This window comes from Anopheles moucheti, chromosome 2, assembly GCF_943734755.1.
Source record: "Anopheles moucheti chromosome 2, idAnoMoucSN_F20_07, whole genome shotgun sequence".
In the NCBI taxonomy this organism is placed as follows: Eukaryota; Metazoa; Arthropoda; class Insecta; order Diptera; family Culicidae; genus Anopheles; species Anopheles moucheti.
Window position 1 is genome coordinate 84,647,942 of NC_069140.1, and position 16,940 is coordinate 84,664,881.

At 46.9% G+C, this 16,940-nt stretch overlaps 3 protein-coding genes across 3 annotated transcripts; 2 read left to right on the forward strand and 1 right to left on the reverse strand.

Moving 5' to 3' along the window:
• Positions 1-1,385: 1,385 nt before the first annotated feature.
• On the forward strand, positions 1,386-11,322 carry LOC128297825 (uncharacterized). Its single transcript, XM_053033525.1, has 7 exons — positions 1,386-1,883; positions 6,324-6,758; positions 6,844-7,149; positions 7,226-7,831; positions 7,898-8,004; positions 8,073-8,129; positions 8,199-11,322. The coding sequence occupies exons 1-7, from the start codon at positions 1,751-1,753 to the stop codon at positions 10,467-10,469; spliced, it is 3,915 nt and encodes a 1,304-aa protein (XP_052889485.1). The 5' UTR covers positions 1,386-1,750; the 3' UTR covers positions 10,470-11,322.
• Positions 11,323-12,725: 1,403 nt separating this feature from the next.
• LOC128299900 (leucine-rich repeat-containing protein 1-like) lies at positions 12,726-15,176 on the forward strand. Its single transcript, XM_053036041.1, has 3 exons — positions 12,726-13,074; positions 13,138-13,774; positions 15,056-15,176. The coding sequence occupies exons 1-3, from the start codon at positions 12,726-12,728 to the stop codon at positions 15,174-15,176; spliced, it is 1,107 nt and encodes a 368-aa protein (XP_052892001.1).
• LOC128299899 (alpha-amylase A-like) lies at positions 14,969-16,832 on the reverse strand. Its single transcript, XM_053036040.1, has 2 exons — positions 15,308-16,832; positions 14,969-15,229 (listed from the first exon to the last, which is right to left on the reverse strand). Exons 1-2 carry the CDS (start codon positions 16,808-16,810, stop codon positions 15,218-15,220), a joined length of 1,515 nt encoding a protein of 504 aa, XP_052892000.1. The 5' UTR covers positions 16,811-16,832; the 3' UTR covers positions 14,969-15,217.
• Positions 16,833-16,940: the final 108 nt, after the last annotated feature.

Below are 16,940 nucleotides of genomic sequence, written 5' to 3' on the forward strand. Positions count from 1 at the left end.
TTTCCGGTATAGGCCTTCAAGGGGCATGATCCGCCACTGCTCTGAGGATTCATGAATCTTTTGAGAGTCAATTCGTAATTTGAATGATTCTTTACTTAATATTCATTTCACAACACTAATATATAAGCACAACGTATAAGCACAACACTAATATAAACTTTAGGAATCTCGAATTCACCACGCGTAACTGAACTGAATGAATGAATCTGAATCTATTTTTTAAAGATTCATGAATCGTCCAGGATTTATGATCCCAACTGCCGTTTCACATAAGACCTTAAATCGCTTAAGGCACCCACTTGATCCGTCACCTTGCCGCGAATCGTTTGGGAATCGATTCATGATTTCACTCATGAATTCCTCACTTCAGATTCATACGAATGACTCTTCTCGAAGAAACGCATTCAGTACAACACTATGGTAAAGCACGTGAGTTTGTCGAGCTGTCATCATCATTATCATCCCCATCCGTCGTCGGGTGGCTCACACGCGGTTGATTATGCAACGAGATAACGCGTGACAGAAAGAGCGAGGTGACAGAATGACGGCAAGCAGCATCGACCAGCTATCGACCAGCTTAAAGACTCTTTGTAGCGACTCGGCGACAGTTTGCAATGGCCCAAGCGGGGCAGGGGGGGATGGGTAGGGCTTAACACGGCAGCGATAGCGACATTTTAAGATGTGTATTTCTGGCCGCCGCTGTTTGGTAGGGCGCGCGCGCACACACACACACTCCCTTCCCGTGCCCGAAGCACGCGGAGCACGGTGAAACGGCGCGTACTACACCGGATCGCCCCGAGAGACACGCTGACGTTTTTTCGGGATCCCGGCGTGCGCGCTGTGGATGAATCGTCGGTGTTAGCCGTGAGGAAGCAACACACCCAAGAAAAAAATGGAAAAATCCCTTACGAAACTACAAATAGAATCATCGCTGGTAGAAGTGTGTGGGGGTTTGCCGAGGGGAGGTGGGTTCCTTCAAACGGACGCACGGGTGTAGCTGCAAGGGCGCAACGAAAGTGACGAAAACCTTCAATGCCGATCTGGTGGATGCGAATCGGCCAAGGATTTAGTTGCGACTAACCGGTTGTTGGATGCTGTTTGTGCTAGGTGCGCGGACAGTCTCGCGTGAGATGCTGATGCTGTGATTATCTAAGCAGCGTGATCCGATCGCGTATTTCCAACAAGAACGATCCGCAGCCGGAGGGAAGGATGCGTGTGTTACCGAAAATTCTTTACCAGTGTTTGAATAACTAATCTACTTGCGGCAACTCTTGATGCCAATGCTGATTATCCGGGCACGTACGCTTGTGTGTGTTCTCGTATCTTCATTTCGCAGAGTTACAACTAGTTCGCGTGTGCGCGTGTATGTGTTTGTGTAAGTTAACCAGATAGAAGTAGTTTTAGCAGTTGGAATCCCATCGAAAACCGCAACAGCAACCCACCCAATTAAGTCAAAACCGCGTGGCGTCAAGGAAATAGTGCCTCACGAACCAAGAATCCCTCGGGGAACCAAGAAACCTCCCTCATCCCCATCATTCGACAGCTTGAATGATTCGTCCCGATCGCAATCCTAGCATCGGCACGTATCGTTCGAGATAGCACGAAACTATCAGAGCCCGGGGCGGGAAGATCACATCCCAAAACCCAAAGGAAGACGGCAACGGTGGTGGTGGCGGCTTGTGCGCGAACAAACGAAACGAAAGAACCACCCCGATAACACCTTCATCGGGGCGATCCCGGCTATCTCTCGATGGCGAAGGGAGCAAAAAGGAAGACCAAATGGGTGTCCTTGTCGCTGGCCAACGCAAACACCAAGACCTCCAATGCGACCGGCTCGGATAGCGAACAGACGACCCACAGCCAGCAGCAACACTATGGAGATGGTGAGTATGGGAGATATGGGAGCATTCCAAAAAAAAAACCCTGAGGGAAGACCGCATGTTCTGAAGATGGTCGTTCAGAAACCATCGTCTGGGCCTGTCGCGGTGCGTAGGAATGTTATGCCGGCTTCCAGAAATAACGCGTTGCTACGGTCTGCGTTGTTTTTTTATTTGCTGTTGGTTTGTCTTAGCCGGCCGCATGCACATCACATGGTGTCGACAATTGCGTGACAGCAGACAGGAGACACCTAGTGAGAAGTCAGTGGCTCTTAATAGTTGACGTAACTTGGGGGCAAGTGTTGAGAATATTGCGCTACACTTTACTGGGAAGTACTGGCAACACTGGTATAATTGGTAATAGATATAGAAAGGTCTTTCCCCTGTAAGGATCAAAGCAGCCTTGAATCTAAAACTGCACTGGAGGTATTGAAATATATGAGTTGGCTAAAGGGAACAGTAAATCCATCCAAAAGATGAAGTCATTAATCAGTTTGCGTTATCGCATATCGCCAACAGTTGGCCAATTGTATGAAATGACTCAGGGTTGCTTCAAATCCTGGGCGGGAAAGCTCCTTCAGGAGTGTTATACCAAATTCTTCGTATGATTAAGTTGAAAAAAGGAGGATCATTTGTAAAAGATATAATAAAGGTCTTCCCCCAAAAGGGTTCAAAGCAGCCCTGGGTGTAAAACGCCGTAAAGTATGCAATACATTGGGAGACTATAGAAAAATATGAGTAGACTAAAGAGAACAGCAAGTAATTGCTGTCTGGCAGAAAGTCAGCAATGCTGAAAGTCAGCAAGTCAGGGTTGCTTCAAATTCTCGGCGGGAAATCGCCTTCAGGAGTCTTATACTGGATTCTTCGTATGTTTAAGTTTGAGAATATTTCGCTACGCATTACGGGAAGTACTGCCTATAGGAGATCATTGGTAAAGGATATAATAAAGGTCTTCCCCCAATAGGGTTAAAAGCTGTCCTGGACCTAAAACGCCGTAAAGTATGCAATACATTGGGAGCGCATAGAAAAATGTGAATTGGCTGAAGAGAACTGCTATTAAACCCAATAGAAGAAATCGTTAATCGGTATGCGTTATCACATATCATCAAGAGTTTACTAATAGTGTGAAATGACGCAAAGAGAGAAGGCTTCATGAGTCTTAAACCAGTCTTGACACTTAGAATTTACGTTTAAATAAAGAAACGCAAGATTCTAATTCTTGAAACAATTATTGGGAAAAGCTAAAGCAGCAGGGAACTTCTTTTGAAAGAATAAATGAAAATAGTGTAAGGAAGGCGTGTTGCCGGTGATTTACGAACCGCTGATAAAAGAAGAACCCATAAACGCAACGACCCACCGCGAGATGAACAAACAAACAGCAAAAGTTAACCTTCCGTTCGGCTGGAATCTTCCGCTTTTCGCTCTGCTCACTAGTGCTACGTACAGGCCAGGGTAAGCGCCGCGGTTTGTTTGTGCAGTTAATTATCTGCAGCATTTTAAAATGCTGCATGGTAGCCGTCAGCTCAGTCAGTCAACGTCTGAACGGTTAGTGCGCCCAGATGATCCTCAATATCTGGGTCCGTTTGTATGTGCACCGAGCTTATTATGATACACTTTCTAATCAGAGCAGAAGCAGCAATAGTTGACCGTGGTACTTTCAACAAAACGGCCGACAGTTTGTGGTTTGAAATCGCACCTGCAGGTGAAGACGCCGTTCGGGAGCGCCAACAATGGTTAGCTGTTCGGTGGTAGACCGACTATCGATGATAAGATATGGCTACCGGCAATGGGTGTGGAGGAACGGAACAGATGGGCTTTTGCTTCGGATTTCACTTCCCATGCGGTGCGCGGTGACTCTCGCAATGTGTGTGTGTCGTGTCACTGATCCATCACGGTCGGCTACTTCCTCAGACCAGGCGTCATCTTCTTGTTGTCCAAAGAAACTCCTTCCCGTTCCATGAATTAGGCAAGACGACCGGTGGATTGTGCATATCAGCATGCGTTATGCTTATCAGAAGTGAAAACCGAAAAAAAAACATAACTCACCTGAATAACTGACTTCCCAGGCGAGAGATAACTGCAGCACTACCCTCTCTAGCGTCGGTAGGCAAATCAAGGCGTTGATTAAATAAATGCCGGACCCACTTTTTGTCCATTTTTGGAACAGCGCCACACCGGGTTGCACCGGCAAGGAATTGCCCCACGTTACCAAATTGTTACATCAGCAGTACGTTGTTTGTTCTTTTCTTCACGGGGAGGTTGTTTTTCCGTATCTCCTGCAATTAAAATTGGACAAACTATGAGTTAAGGATTCATAGACAGCCAGCCCAAGATATTGAAGCGGGTTTCGGTGTCCCATTTTGCCTACTAATTACATCGCATTCCGTTCCGTTCCATCGCTCTTACATAAGTGGCCGTTTGTGATGTGGGTCAGGTGTCCCGTGATTGTGAAGTTGTCTAGCGTATGGGGTTTTTTTTCTTCTTCATGTCGCCCCTCGTTTAGGCATATTTTTCTGCCACGGTTTTCACCACTATTTCCGTACCGTAGGACAACCATACACACACACATGCACATGGCCACTTTAAACAAATCCGGTGGCGCTTTTCTGCCGGTATTTTTGCAATCGATTGGAAGGGTTTTTTGAACGGTAGCCAATGGGGACCGCTGAACTCTACATGACAAATTGCATATAGGCATGTTTGTACTGTATATATGGTTTAGTTTCGTCCATTTGGGCAGAAGTGTAATTTTAGGCATTTATGAATGAGAATTTTAGCGTTTACGACAACCTCAACCGGGTTTCGTTCTCTTTCTCTCTAATCTTCACTTAATGATGTGTAGTATGAATTCTTTTTCAAGGTAAATATCAAGAATCAGGATATCTTAAACTTTTCTTGAAACTTCCAGAAACTTCACTAGATATTGAAGATTCTTTCAAGGTCTAGTAGATATTAATCGATGTCAAGGGCGGACAAATAAAAGTACACTTAAAACTTCACAAAAAACTACAAATTTTGAATGTTTTTGACGGTTTTTAGACGACCGAGGACGATGTGTAGTCGTTTTTCAATTTCATTTTTTCAATTTAAATAAGAATCAGGAATTCTGGAACATCCTTCAATATCTGGTTGATATTAGTCGATGTTAATGGCGGACATATATAAGGCAACCTATAACCTCACAAAGAACCTCCAAATTTGGGAGTTATTGACGAACTTTAGACGACTTCGACGGGTAATCGTTGTCTAATTTGCATTATATGGTGTGATCTGATGTGAGGTTTCTTCTCAAGAAGAACGGCCAGAATGTGTTGTTTAGAACTAAATGTAACTTAATCTAGAATACAATTCACATTCGTTTGAAGACATTCCCTTCTTCAAACAGTGAAAGGTCACCTTATCCCGGGTGTACTCGGCCGATGTGAGTTTTTGATCTCTATACAATAAGAATCAGGAATTCTGGAACGTCCTTCAAAATCTGGACGAATTGCATCGATATTAATAAAAGCACACCTAAATGCTCGTACAAAACCTCCGAATTAGCGTAATTTCTTTTGCTTTATGCACACGCGCATTAGCATTATGTAAAAACACAAAAATTGGCGAACGCAAAACCCCAACGACAAACAGCGTCGCACCGCGTACTGTACTTTAAAAATATGTTTACACCGCGGTGTTTCTTAAGTATCGCAACCATCGCAAAAGTAACCAAAAAGTCACTACCGTACCTAGCTAATGGTCCCCCTCTCCCAACGGGTTTTTTTTTGCCAAACCAAACTGACACCGTGTACTGCGCTATCCTTCATCCGATCTGTCACATGATGCGTCGTCAATAGTAACGCCACCAACTATGGGCGCTGGTTCAGAGTAGCCTGGTTTCTTCCACATCAGTAAAAACAGCATCAGTATACCGATGCCAAGCAGCAGTGAATTGCACTTTCGAAGGCAGTGGCGCACACGGTGTGAAGAGTGTTTTGTAGTCGCGCACCGTACCACCGTGTCTCTCGGGTTGAAGCTGTCAAGCGGGTGTGGTGTGTGTGTGAATAGAACGGCAGAAGAATTGGGTACGCGCCGACCATTATACACTATTTTTGGTGACGCAAGGACTGCGGGGACAAAATAGCGTAGCGCGTGACACATCAGTACGGGGGTATACACGCCATCCGATACTTTCGAACACTGTTCGGCCCGATCGAACCGAACAAACCGGGTAACATTGCCACCTTTGGTGGGGCATTTTGTTTGTGTGTGTTTTTTTTGTTGTTTTGTACCGAACGACGGCATAACGCCGTTAAAAATAGCGTACATTTTACGTGGTTTTGCGTTGCCAAAATTGTACCAATTTGTCTGCTCATGGCGGTAATGGCGATAGTACTAAAGAGGAATTTCTTGAGGATTTTATCGTATATTCTGGTGACACTGATTCTAAGTGTTTTTTTTTTCCAGGACACCGAAGCAAAATGTACAACGGAGCTAGTTTAGCTTCAAAGGCTGGCAAAGATGTGACAGCTGGAACCGAAGTTACAGAAGAGCATGGCGGCAATGAACGCACACAGGATCACAGTGGTAATCGCACCGATACCAGTACCGGAAGCGACTGTGCCACGGGTCAGGAGCGGCGATCTGTGAACGGCTACCACAGACGTCGGCCACCGCCATACAATGCTCGAACCGGTTGGAGTGGTGGATCCACCGGTGGCTCTAGTAATGGTCGTAACAATTATACTCGCAATGGTTACTATGGAAATGGCGGCGGATACTACGGCGGAGGAAAACGGTCTTACTTTGATAGCTACACACGGCGACAACAAACTACAACCAGCACGAACCGAACGACCTCCGGAGATGGGGCAGAGACTGGAGGAACTACGATTAATGACGGTAACATTTTTGTATTGTCATTTTTTTTTTTTACTTTTCCTTTTAATTCACGCCCCTAATATGTGTCTAATGTCTTCCCGTTTAGACGAGTATACGCGAATAACAACGCCGCGACAGGATGTACTGTTCAAGAAGGGTTACCTATCCCGTCCGAAGCCTTCCGTCGCGACAGCTAGTACTTCCAACACCGGTTCCAGCTCAATTGCCGGCACCACTAGCGAAGGTAGCGATGGAGGAAACGGTGGTGGCAGTAATAGCATTTCCACGACGGAATCCATCACATCCGAGTATGGTGGTTCGTATGCGGCAGATGGTAGCCAACTGTACGACTATTCCATCCCATGTATTCCGTGCGGCTACTTCACCGAGAATGGTGTACTGGTGATGAATGGTAATATCCGTAGTTCACAGTGCAACAATATCCGCGCTCGGTGCGACTGACGCCATTGCTTTATGCTTTTCGACAGGTTTTGCTGTGGATAACAATGGCTTTTCGTACTTCAACGGTGGCCAAACGTACATCTATCCACCGAACTACAACGGCTGCCAACAACAGTCACCGTTAGCGACCACAAACACAGGGGACCAAACGGCGGATTCGATGCTGTACGCAACCGACGACACAAATGACGAAGCTAACACGAATGAATCGACCGAACTGGATAGAACCACACCGAACCATTCGACACCCGTCATAGATTCCGAATCGATGCCCGGGTATGGAGATGTTGCTGTTGTTTCCTGTTCTGGAGCGTTTAACGAAAACGGAACCACCGGTGGTGATGGTCAATATTTCACGAACGATGCCCTTTCCACGATGGAACAGGTACCCCTGTGCGAAGTGGTTCCGGAGCAGTCCACACCGACACCGCTAGCTGGGGAAGAATCGGAAGACACTAGCACGGTTTGCGATGCGGCAAATGGATCGGCTTCCGCCTGCGTGCAGGAAGTGCAAGATTTCTCCGAGAACGGATATTTCCAGTACACCAATGGGTATGATATGGCACAGTTTTATAGCTCACTCTGCTATTCAAACTTGCTGATGGACCAGTACCGACTGTATGATGATGCTGGTGAGTGAGACTACCACACAAGTGTGAAAAAGAAAACTGTCAGTAATTTGTCTTCCAACGATTTAGGTTTACCATCATACAACGGTTCCGAGTACGCAATGGCAAATGAAGAAGTCTACGGACATCAGCCAAGCTTCAAGAAGCGTAAAAAGCGTTTCCGTACGTTTGAGGAGGTATGTATGCTGCCATCAATATCCTACTAGAGACTTACAATGTTTCTTTTTTTACACTTAATTTACAGATGCCTTCAGTAAATGGGAACTCTTATGACGTCGGAATTACACCATCCGAGATGGCGGTATGTATAAATCACAAGAAATCTTCAAGAAATATATTTTGTAACGTTGGCTTTTTGTACTTCTTTTAGGTGGAACCCAACACTACCGGTAGTGATGCTACCGATTGCGTGCCAGCAAACCATGTTCCTTCTAGTGATGTATGTCGTCAGCCGTATCAATTGAATGCCGAAGTGCAAGAATTTTTACCTTCCGTACCCACGGTCGTTCCACATGCAAGTGCCGTTAAGCCGAACGATGTGTGTGCATCAGTTGACAAAACGAATAACTGCACCAAGGGTAACACTCGCGCCGTGACGAAACCACGACATCCAGCAGCACCAAAACTTCCAAAGCCATCGTCCCAAAAACTCGCTACCGGGCCTGTTGCCCATGCTACCGACGATGCAGCAAACGTTTCGCCAGTGTCGGTCAACGGAAAACCGCCGCTAAATAAAGCGAACCGCAAAAAGGACCTGATCGAATCAACGCTTGCCTTTGCTGCCCAGAATATTGATCTCACGCGTCCAAAAACGACCACTTCCCAAGAGTCGTCACATGACAGCGAACTATTCTGGACGACCGTCGATCGTAACGGGCGAAAGAAGCGTGTAGCGTCGGTTCCGGAACAGGAAACGGTCACTGCCAACCCAGCGGAGAAGGAATCTTCTGCCGAAGAACGAACGAAAGATAAATTAACTGTTGGAGATGGAATGCAATCGGAGGCATCGCAGGATAATGCGTCTGCTATAGCAAGTCAGGCATTGCTCGTCGCGGACGTTGCCACGGAGGGAAGTGGTTGCAAAAAGGAGCAACCAACTAAAAGTAAGAAAAAGACACACAAGCACAAAAGACAACAACTCCGAAGGTCAATGGGGAATTTCAATAAGCAACCGCTGGAAGGTTTTCAGTTGATCGAACCGGAATTTACTTCTTCAGCGACGGGACATCGTAGGGGCAAAAGCAGTGATAAAGCGGGACGAGTTGATACAACCGCTCAGAAAGCTCAAAATGAAGATACGCAGGCTGTCAAAGAGTCCAATAAGAATGGAACAACGGATGGGCACTGGCGTGTCGATGAGGAGCAGCCAGATATCGTGGAAATGGACATTAATTGTGATAACTCAAGCAATGGTACCTCTTCAGAAGTCTCGCCTACGGAAGAGGTTACTCAGTATGAGATTGAGGAGATGGTTGCTCAAGAAATAGTACCGTTGTTGGCCCCTGCCTCGGCGTTGGATGTGAAAACTACTGTTAATGAGACTGAGACTGAAAAACATCACCAACAATTGATGTCGGTGGCCGTCGAGACAGAAGAGAAAGCTGAAATTGCGGAACAAGCAGTCGTTGGCAATGGGGTGATGAAAAATGATACCAAACAGGCAGTACAGATTGCAGAGCTATCAAAAGAAGCTAATCAGGAGTCAGTGCAGAGCACGCTGGATACAACTGAGCTTGATGCTTCAATGATTAATCTTTGCTTAAAAGAGCATAATGTTCCCGTTCAAAACGAAACAAATGAAACTCTGTCGCCTGTAATCGAAAAGCAGCAGATAATGAATGTACAACTGGCCGTGGACACGACTGTGTTTGCCAGCGCCGCTAAGCAGCTTACAATCAGCTCCGTTAGTCCCACATTGCCAGCGCTCGAAGAAGGCGAGTCGGAAGATCACGTGGATGGTGCTGCGGATGATAGCTTCGCATCAGAAGGTGACGATACGCGTACGAAGCGGGACAGTATGTCCGGTGCGGGTTATACCGAAAGCCTTGACTCGGGTCTGCAAAGCCCTGCACCGTGTGGTGGAGTTGCCTCACCGGAAACCACGTCCATGGTGAGCTCAATCGAAAGCCAACCAGCCATAGATTTGCCGGATGTAGCGTCCAGCCAGTCTGCTTTGTCCCAGGTGGTGGGCACATGGCTTATGAGAAAGCTGGAAGTACACGAACCCGAGGAGGTGTTTATACTGCCGAACAATCCGCTGCTGATCCAGCGTTTGGAGCGATTCCACCAACTGCAACGTCGAGATCGTCGCGATCGGCTGCGCGGACCATTCTCGTCTGAATCTGAGGGAGAAGACCAGGAGTACGATCTCGAGGAAGATGATGACACGGATAGTGACTATATGAGCGACGGCCAGGGAAGAATTGATCGCACACAATCAGATGACGCTAACAGCTCAAATCCAGGTTCACCCCTCAACTCTGTGCAACAGGACGTCGGTGTAGTGCAAAAGAATCCGCTAGATGGCGCACAAAATGGATCGCTAACGGATGCAGCAATGCCGCAGTGTGACGACAGCAAACGACGTGCAACACACCACAGCGATGGTGGTAATAGTTCGAAACGCTGCATAATCATGTAGGGATTCGCATAATGCTACCGAGCTTCATCTTCATTTATAAATATTCTACATCATAATCTGTGCAGCCAACCCACTCGAAACTCACATGCACAAGACACAAAAAACAGACACGCCGCTCATTGCCTTTTCCTTCATGCTGAGATATTTCGTAAGGAGTTGATAAGATTTGCATAATCACACACAATTAGGTTGTTAAAGAGACGGTATCAGAATCAGATGCTGGAAAAGACATGTTCTAGAATGAACTGCGCGACCACTTCATCACACCGTTGTCGCACGTTGTCTTTTCGCATAGAACGGATATAAAATTTCTAATCGCGATACAGCGCAACGTTAATATTATTCATAAATTAGTATACTATGGCACTCGTACTTTAATCGTACCGTTTGTTAACGATAGAGAGCTGCTGAATTGTTAATACACACAGACAAAAATGCGAACAAACCGAGCAGTGCTTCTTTCTGCCACAAACTCTATTCGATAATTAAGGACGCACGCATTGCCGTAAAAGGGCATGGTTTTTACTCGTTGCAGCGTTGCGAAGTAATGATTGGTTTCTTTCGATGTTTTCTTGCATTCACTAGGAGGTGTTTTGTTTGTTTGTTTGTTTTGTTTTCTAGAAGAATGAACTCCCCGCCCCGTCTCGCTTACAACTCGATTAACGCATTGTTTAATGCAACATTGTTGAACGTAATTCTTACTAGAGATATACTTATTAATAATGAAAGGTACAATAGTTGCATAACTGCGCTGGTAAGCAATTTAAAACGCTGCGGTGGTAGCTGCAGGTTGCAATAACTTAAAAAAAAATGAACAAACCAAAAAATGCCACAAAAGAATTAATAAAATGAGACAAAAACTTAAACCTGTTAGTGTTGGCTGCGAGTTCTTGTGACCTAACCATGATGACAGCAGTCATCCGAGCCCCTTTGATGTAATTATAATTCGAATTGATTGACTCAGGAGTTAGTTGCTTATCGCCGTGAAGAATCATGTTTCAAATCATCGCTGTGATGTGGTCGCTTTACTACGTCTCGTGCTGAATCGCATGCGAGGACATGAATTTGGTGGTTTCCTCATCACTGGGTACATCACATCGTACTCGTCTTATCTATGCGAGTATGGACAATATCCTCCTATGGCAGGCTATACTCAGAGGCTTTCCTAGTTCTATACTGTCACTCGACTTCTAAAACTCATATAGAGTCATCACATCCCCCCAAACATCGTACGCTTCAGGTCTTCGGTACCTTCAGAATGTTTCCTCCTATATACTGCTCAGCTAGCTCGAAGTTCATTCTTCTGCTACAAGTGCCTTTCGTTTTGCCAGGATCTCTCTGCCGGGATCTTGTGACTTGGAAATTGACTCTCCAGTGACTAGTGCTAATAGAGAACTTTCTGTTTCACGAGTTTAACTGCCTTCAGTTCTTCAGTTCTTCTCACAAAAAACGAATGAGTTGCGCTCAAGTTTATGCAAAACTAATGATTTATTCAACCCCATTTTCGTGCGACTTCCAGTGTCGTAAGCGTGAGGTCTTGCAGCTTACACATATTTCCAACACGACAGTGCAGTCAATGACCGCTGAACTTTTGCACTCGTACTTTCACCTAGCAGAACGTGATAACTCGGCAAAACAAAACTGGCGCAAGATGCCGTTAAAATTGCTAACCTCATTAATCACGAACCTATCCTTGACCTATAATGCATGCCTGTTTCGTCATCGGCTGCAAAAGGTTATCGTTGCGCGATGGAGCAAAGAGAGTTTTCCTGCGAGCGAGGCGAGGTAGATCGTTCAGATGCAGCGAGAAGGTCACGAAAAACTCAATACCGTCCACCGTGTATAGCGCGGCAAAGTAAACATCACCAGCTGAGATATAAAGGACGATCGGTGTGGGTTAATTCGTGTGTGATAAAAATAACTCCTGACCATTAGACGAGCGGCTCCACCTCCACGTGTACCGATCCCGGTCGCGCACGCAGAATGTAGATGTAGAGGTGCTGCTTTGCACAACACCGCAGCAACCATTGAACAGCAAACAAATGACCGCACCGTTCTTCGCTTAGTGGGAGATGTTTTTCGTTTGTTTCATGTGATTCATAAGCATACTTTTTCTTTACTGTAATCTTGCGCATGTGCTAAGTTAAGTGATCGATATTATGAGGGGCCAGTTGTTGCGACAATAGCATACCGTGAACACGCACGTCGGAGGATCATTTTCCACATTTCGGTTGTGTGTTCGATCGTACCGCGCGAATGGAAGGTGGTTTCAAAAGCGTGATGCATCTGAGCTATCGCAACTTCCGTTCGATACCGGAGGAGCTGTGCGGTCCGGAACGGCACAACATCGAGGAGATTTATCTGAAGGAAAATTTGATCCACCGTCTGCCGGATTGGTTCTTCGTGCGGATGAGCCATTTGCGGTTTTTGTGTCTCGCCGGCAACATGATTAGTTCGCTACCGGACCAGATCGATCGTATGGTGTGTTTGGAAACGCTCGATCTGTCCGACAATGCGCTGCACGGATTGCCACCCACCGTTGGACGTTTGCAGCGATTGAGCAAGCTGTTGCTGAATGGAAATTACATCGAGCAACTGCCGTTGGGTTTGTGTTTGTCTGTGTTTTCTGCCACTGTACCACCATGGTAATGTTGTGTTTTCATTGTAGAACTTGGCCAGCTCCAGAAGCTGGAGGTGCTGGAAGTTCGCAAAAACCGTCTCACGACCATACCTGTCCAGCTGGCACAGTGTATCGCGCTGGAAGATCTACAGGTGGACGATAATCCCAGGCTGTGGTCCATACCAACCCGACTGTTTACCCTTCCCGTGCTAAGTTACGTGTCGGCAGAACGGTGTAACTTGTTCCAGCTGCCATACACGATCAACACCACCACGCTGTGCTTCGTGCTGCTGTTTAGCCACCAGCAAAGCCTCACCCATTGTCCGCTTGCGTTGGAACGGTTCGCCCAACCGGATTACGAATCAATGGAGCAGAAGGTGAAGCGTATCAGAAACCCACCCTGCTACCGGCAGATCCGCTGCCACGCGGTGCCGTATCTGCTGAATCTTCCATCCGCGCTGGTGCATCTGTGCAACCGCCATAGTGCTGCCGGGATTTTACCCGACTTTCTGTTCGAGACGGCATTGCGAACGTGTTGTGGCCGGTTTCGGTGGGATGGTCTGGCCGCGTTGGACATGCCGCGGTACTGTATGGACCGATTGATCAATGGACCGGTGGCCAGCTGCAGCAGTGTCCCGTGTGGAAGGGAGATATTCACCACGGCTGTTTTAGCGCTCGTTAAGAGGTGGGTTTGTTGATTTTGTTTCCTTGCATTTGAAGGGTACCATGCGTCTCCATCAGAATTATGGATGAACGTGGGATGAATCCGATCAAGATTCATGCATCTGAATGAATCTTTTAACTGAATGAATGAATCTGAATCTCTATTAAAAAGATTCATGACTCCTCACTCATGGTTCATACAAATGTGTCTTTTCAATAGATTCATTAAGCACAAAGATCAACGTCAGGTAGGGAATTCATAACCTAACTTTACTAACAATAATCACCAATATGATAATTCTTATCAATTGTTTGGAGGTGGATCCCTTGATCTGATCGTCGGGATGGACAGAGATCAATTGATCTGAATCAGATCTTTAAGACATTAGCGTATTCCATCATAATACATCATAATTCCAAGTGGACCAAGGACGAACTACACTGTTTTTGAGTGACATCGTATCGGAAGGCACATATTTAGAACTTTATGGTTCATTAGTTAGTTCATAATTCTAGTTGATTTCAAAATGGAACTGACGCCTTTGTGCATACCTTGAAGTTTTCAGACTGCTCAACTCAAACGGGTGGATGGAAAAATCTGAGGGCCCTTTGCCACCAGTCTGTGCCAAGGAGATGTGCTAGCTTGTCTACTCTACAACCATCCGCGACTCGGAGGTGGAAACTTCGGGTACCATGTTTTTGTTAAGTCAATTCAGATCCTGACATACGCTGATGGCGTAGACATAATTGGTTTACGGCTCTCCTACATAGCGGATGCATACCAGAAGATCGTACAGATAGGTGATCGCACTTTCGAAGTCGTCCTAAATTTCTCTTTTGGTTTAGAAGTCAGCACCGACAACATCATTGTTGATGAGATACGATCTTCTACAGTCTGAGGATACTCTTCTACTGAAAACACGCGTCGCGACGAGCAAAGCTGACACCATATAGAGCTTATATAGTTTCAGTACGCACATACGCCTCCGAGGCCGAGATTAGAGATTGGCTGACAACGAGGCTAACAAAACCTTACTTCAACTGTCGATAATTTCGATTAAACACCAATAAGCCTTCTGAATTGGAATATGAGATGAATTCATGAAATTACTCAGGGTTTCTTATCTGGTTTTTCATGACGGGGTTTGACCGATACTGTAAATTCTCTTATCGTAAAGGACTTTTGTTTCGATAAGTGTCATCTGTACCTCACTATCTTATCAGCATCGTTGGGGGGACGTAGGCTTGATGTTTGTTATCAAAGTAGTTATGTTTTTTTTATATTTCGATTTACTTTCAGCAGCAAGGAATACGCACACAACTTCGTTGTAAGTGTATTGTTTTGCTCGAAGCTCTGTGCGGATCGTTGGTTCCAGTATAACTGTGATGCGTACGAGGAGCTATCGTGGGAAGTTCCAAATTAACGTTCGCCGTACAACCGTCCAGTCGAGTCTAGACCATCACATTAGAGTCGGGACTACGGTCATAAAGGGAAGTGTTTTAGTACAATATTTGATGGATAGCATCAATGTGAATACATTCCCCGTACACTTACCTCACTGTGGATGGCAATCACACCGTCCTCGGCATTCGCTTGGATAGAAATCGATGCATAGCCGTTCGGTTCTACAATAACCTGCAGCCCGGTACATGTTTCACCAACGCGTGAACCAGAAATAACATCACAGTAGATACCAGCCGGCAGCCCCGTCTGCAGAATCACATTCATGTCGTACGGTTCCAGATTAAACGCTACAAAGCCAACGGTCCCGCGGGCAAAGGCGATCTGGTTGTTACCATTGTCCCACCAGTGCTGCATTGGCGTACCCCATGCAAGGTTGCGGAAGTGAATCATGCTGTAAATCTGGCGCCATCGGTGCTCACACACCCAACCCCCACCGCAGGTCGTGTCCGGGTTAATGATGGGCGACAGCAGATTACCCAGCGCATCGGCCGGCGGGCCCTGATCGAAGCTGGTAAACGCGAACGAACTCATAATGCGCAGCTGACCGTACGGATAGGCCGCCGCAAATGCGGTCGCCATTTTGTACGGTTTGGGTTCCTTGTGCGTGAGGATACCGTCATGGCCCCGCTGGTTGTCGTGATTGTCCACGAACACGAAGGCATCGCGCGACGAAAGCAGACCCCACGCATCACCAAAGTTGTACAACCAACGGAGAGCATCGCCGCCACTGAATGCCCGCCCAAGGTAGTGCGAAAACATGAACTCAGTGACCGTGCCGAGGTGCGTGTACTCGTACTTGCGGACCGCCTCATGGCTACCCATATCGATAACTTCCTGCGCAAGGAACGCTCTCGATCCGGGCGCAAAGCCGTACGCGGTGTTAAGATTGTTGAGCCGCCCGAAGATCACCTCCAGATCTGCAGGCCACATGTGTTTGGCGGCATCCACCCGGAACCCGGCAACGCCGAGCTCGATCAGATGGTTCAGGAAGTCGACGGCACGATCGCGTACCCACGGCACGGCCTGGTTGAGATCGTGCAGTCCAACAAGCTCACAGTTCCGGATCTCGACCGGATTGCCCCAATCGTTGATGTCACACGGCGCATTGAAGTCGGGCCACCCGAACGGTACTGCCGGGAATTGGCGGTCGGAAGGAATGGCCGTGGAGCCGCCCGTTCCAACAGCTGGCTCAACGGGTTGCGTCGCACCCATGTGGTTGATGACGACGTCCACGTAGAGACGTACGCCGGCCGCATTACAGCGACGGGACATCTCGGCAAACTGTGCCTCCGTGCCGGAGCGAGTGTCCAGCTTGAACGAAATGGGCTGGTAGCGTTCCCACCACGGTCGGGAACCGTCGTCCAATCGAACAATGATATTCTCGTTGACGGGTGAAAGCTGCACACCACCGTAACCCTTCGGCCCGAGGAAACGCTCACACTCGTCCGCAATGTCGTTCCATTTCCACTCGAACAGATGCACAATGGTGCTGTGGCCGTGGACGAAGTGTGGATCGTGCTGACCTTCCACCGGGCAGCCAGCGAACGCGATCGCCAGCAGCAGGATCACTCCCGAGCGCACAACGATTTTCATTTTACTGGACAAGGTTACCGACACCCGATTACGGGAGAATAGACCAACAGTGAGAAGTTGCATCCATTTTATAGCTTCTGGATGGGCAAATCAGTTAATGGGAAAGCACTGTTACGAAGAAGTTGATTGT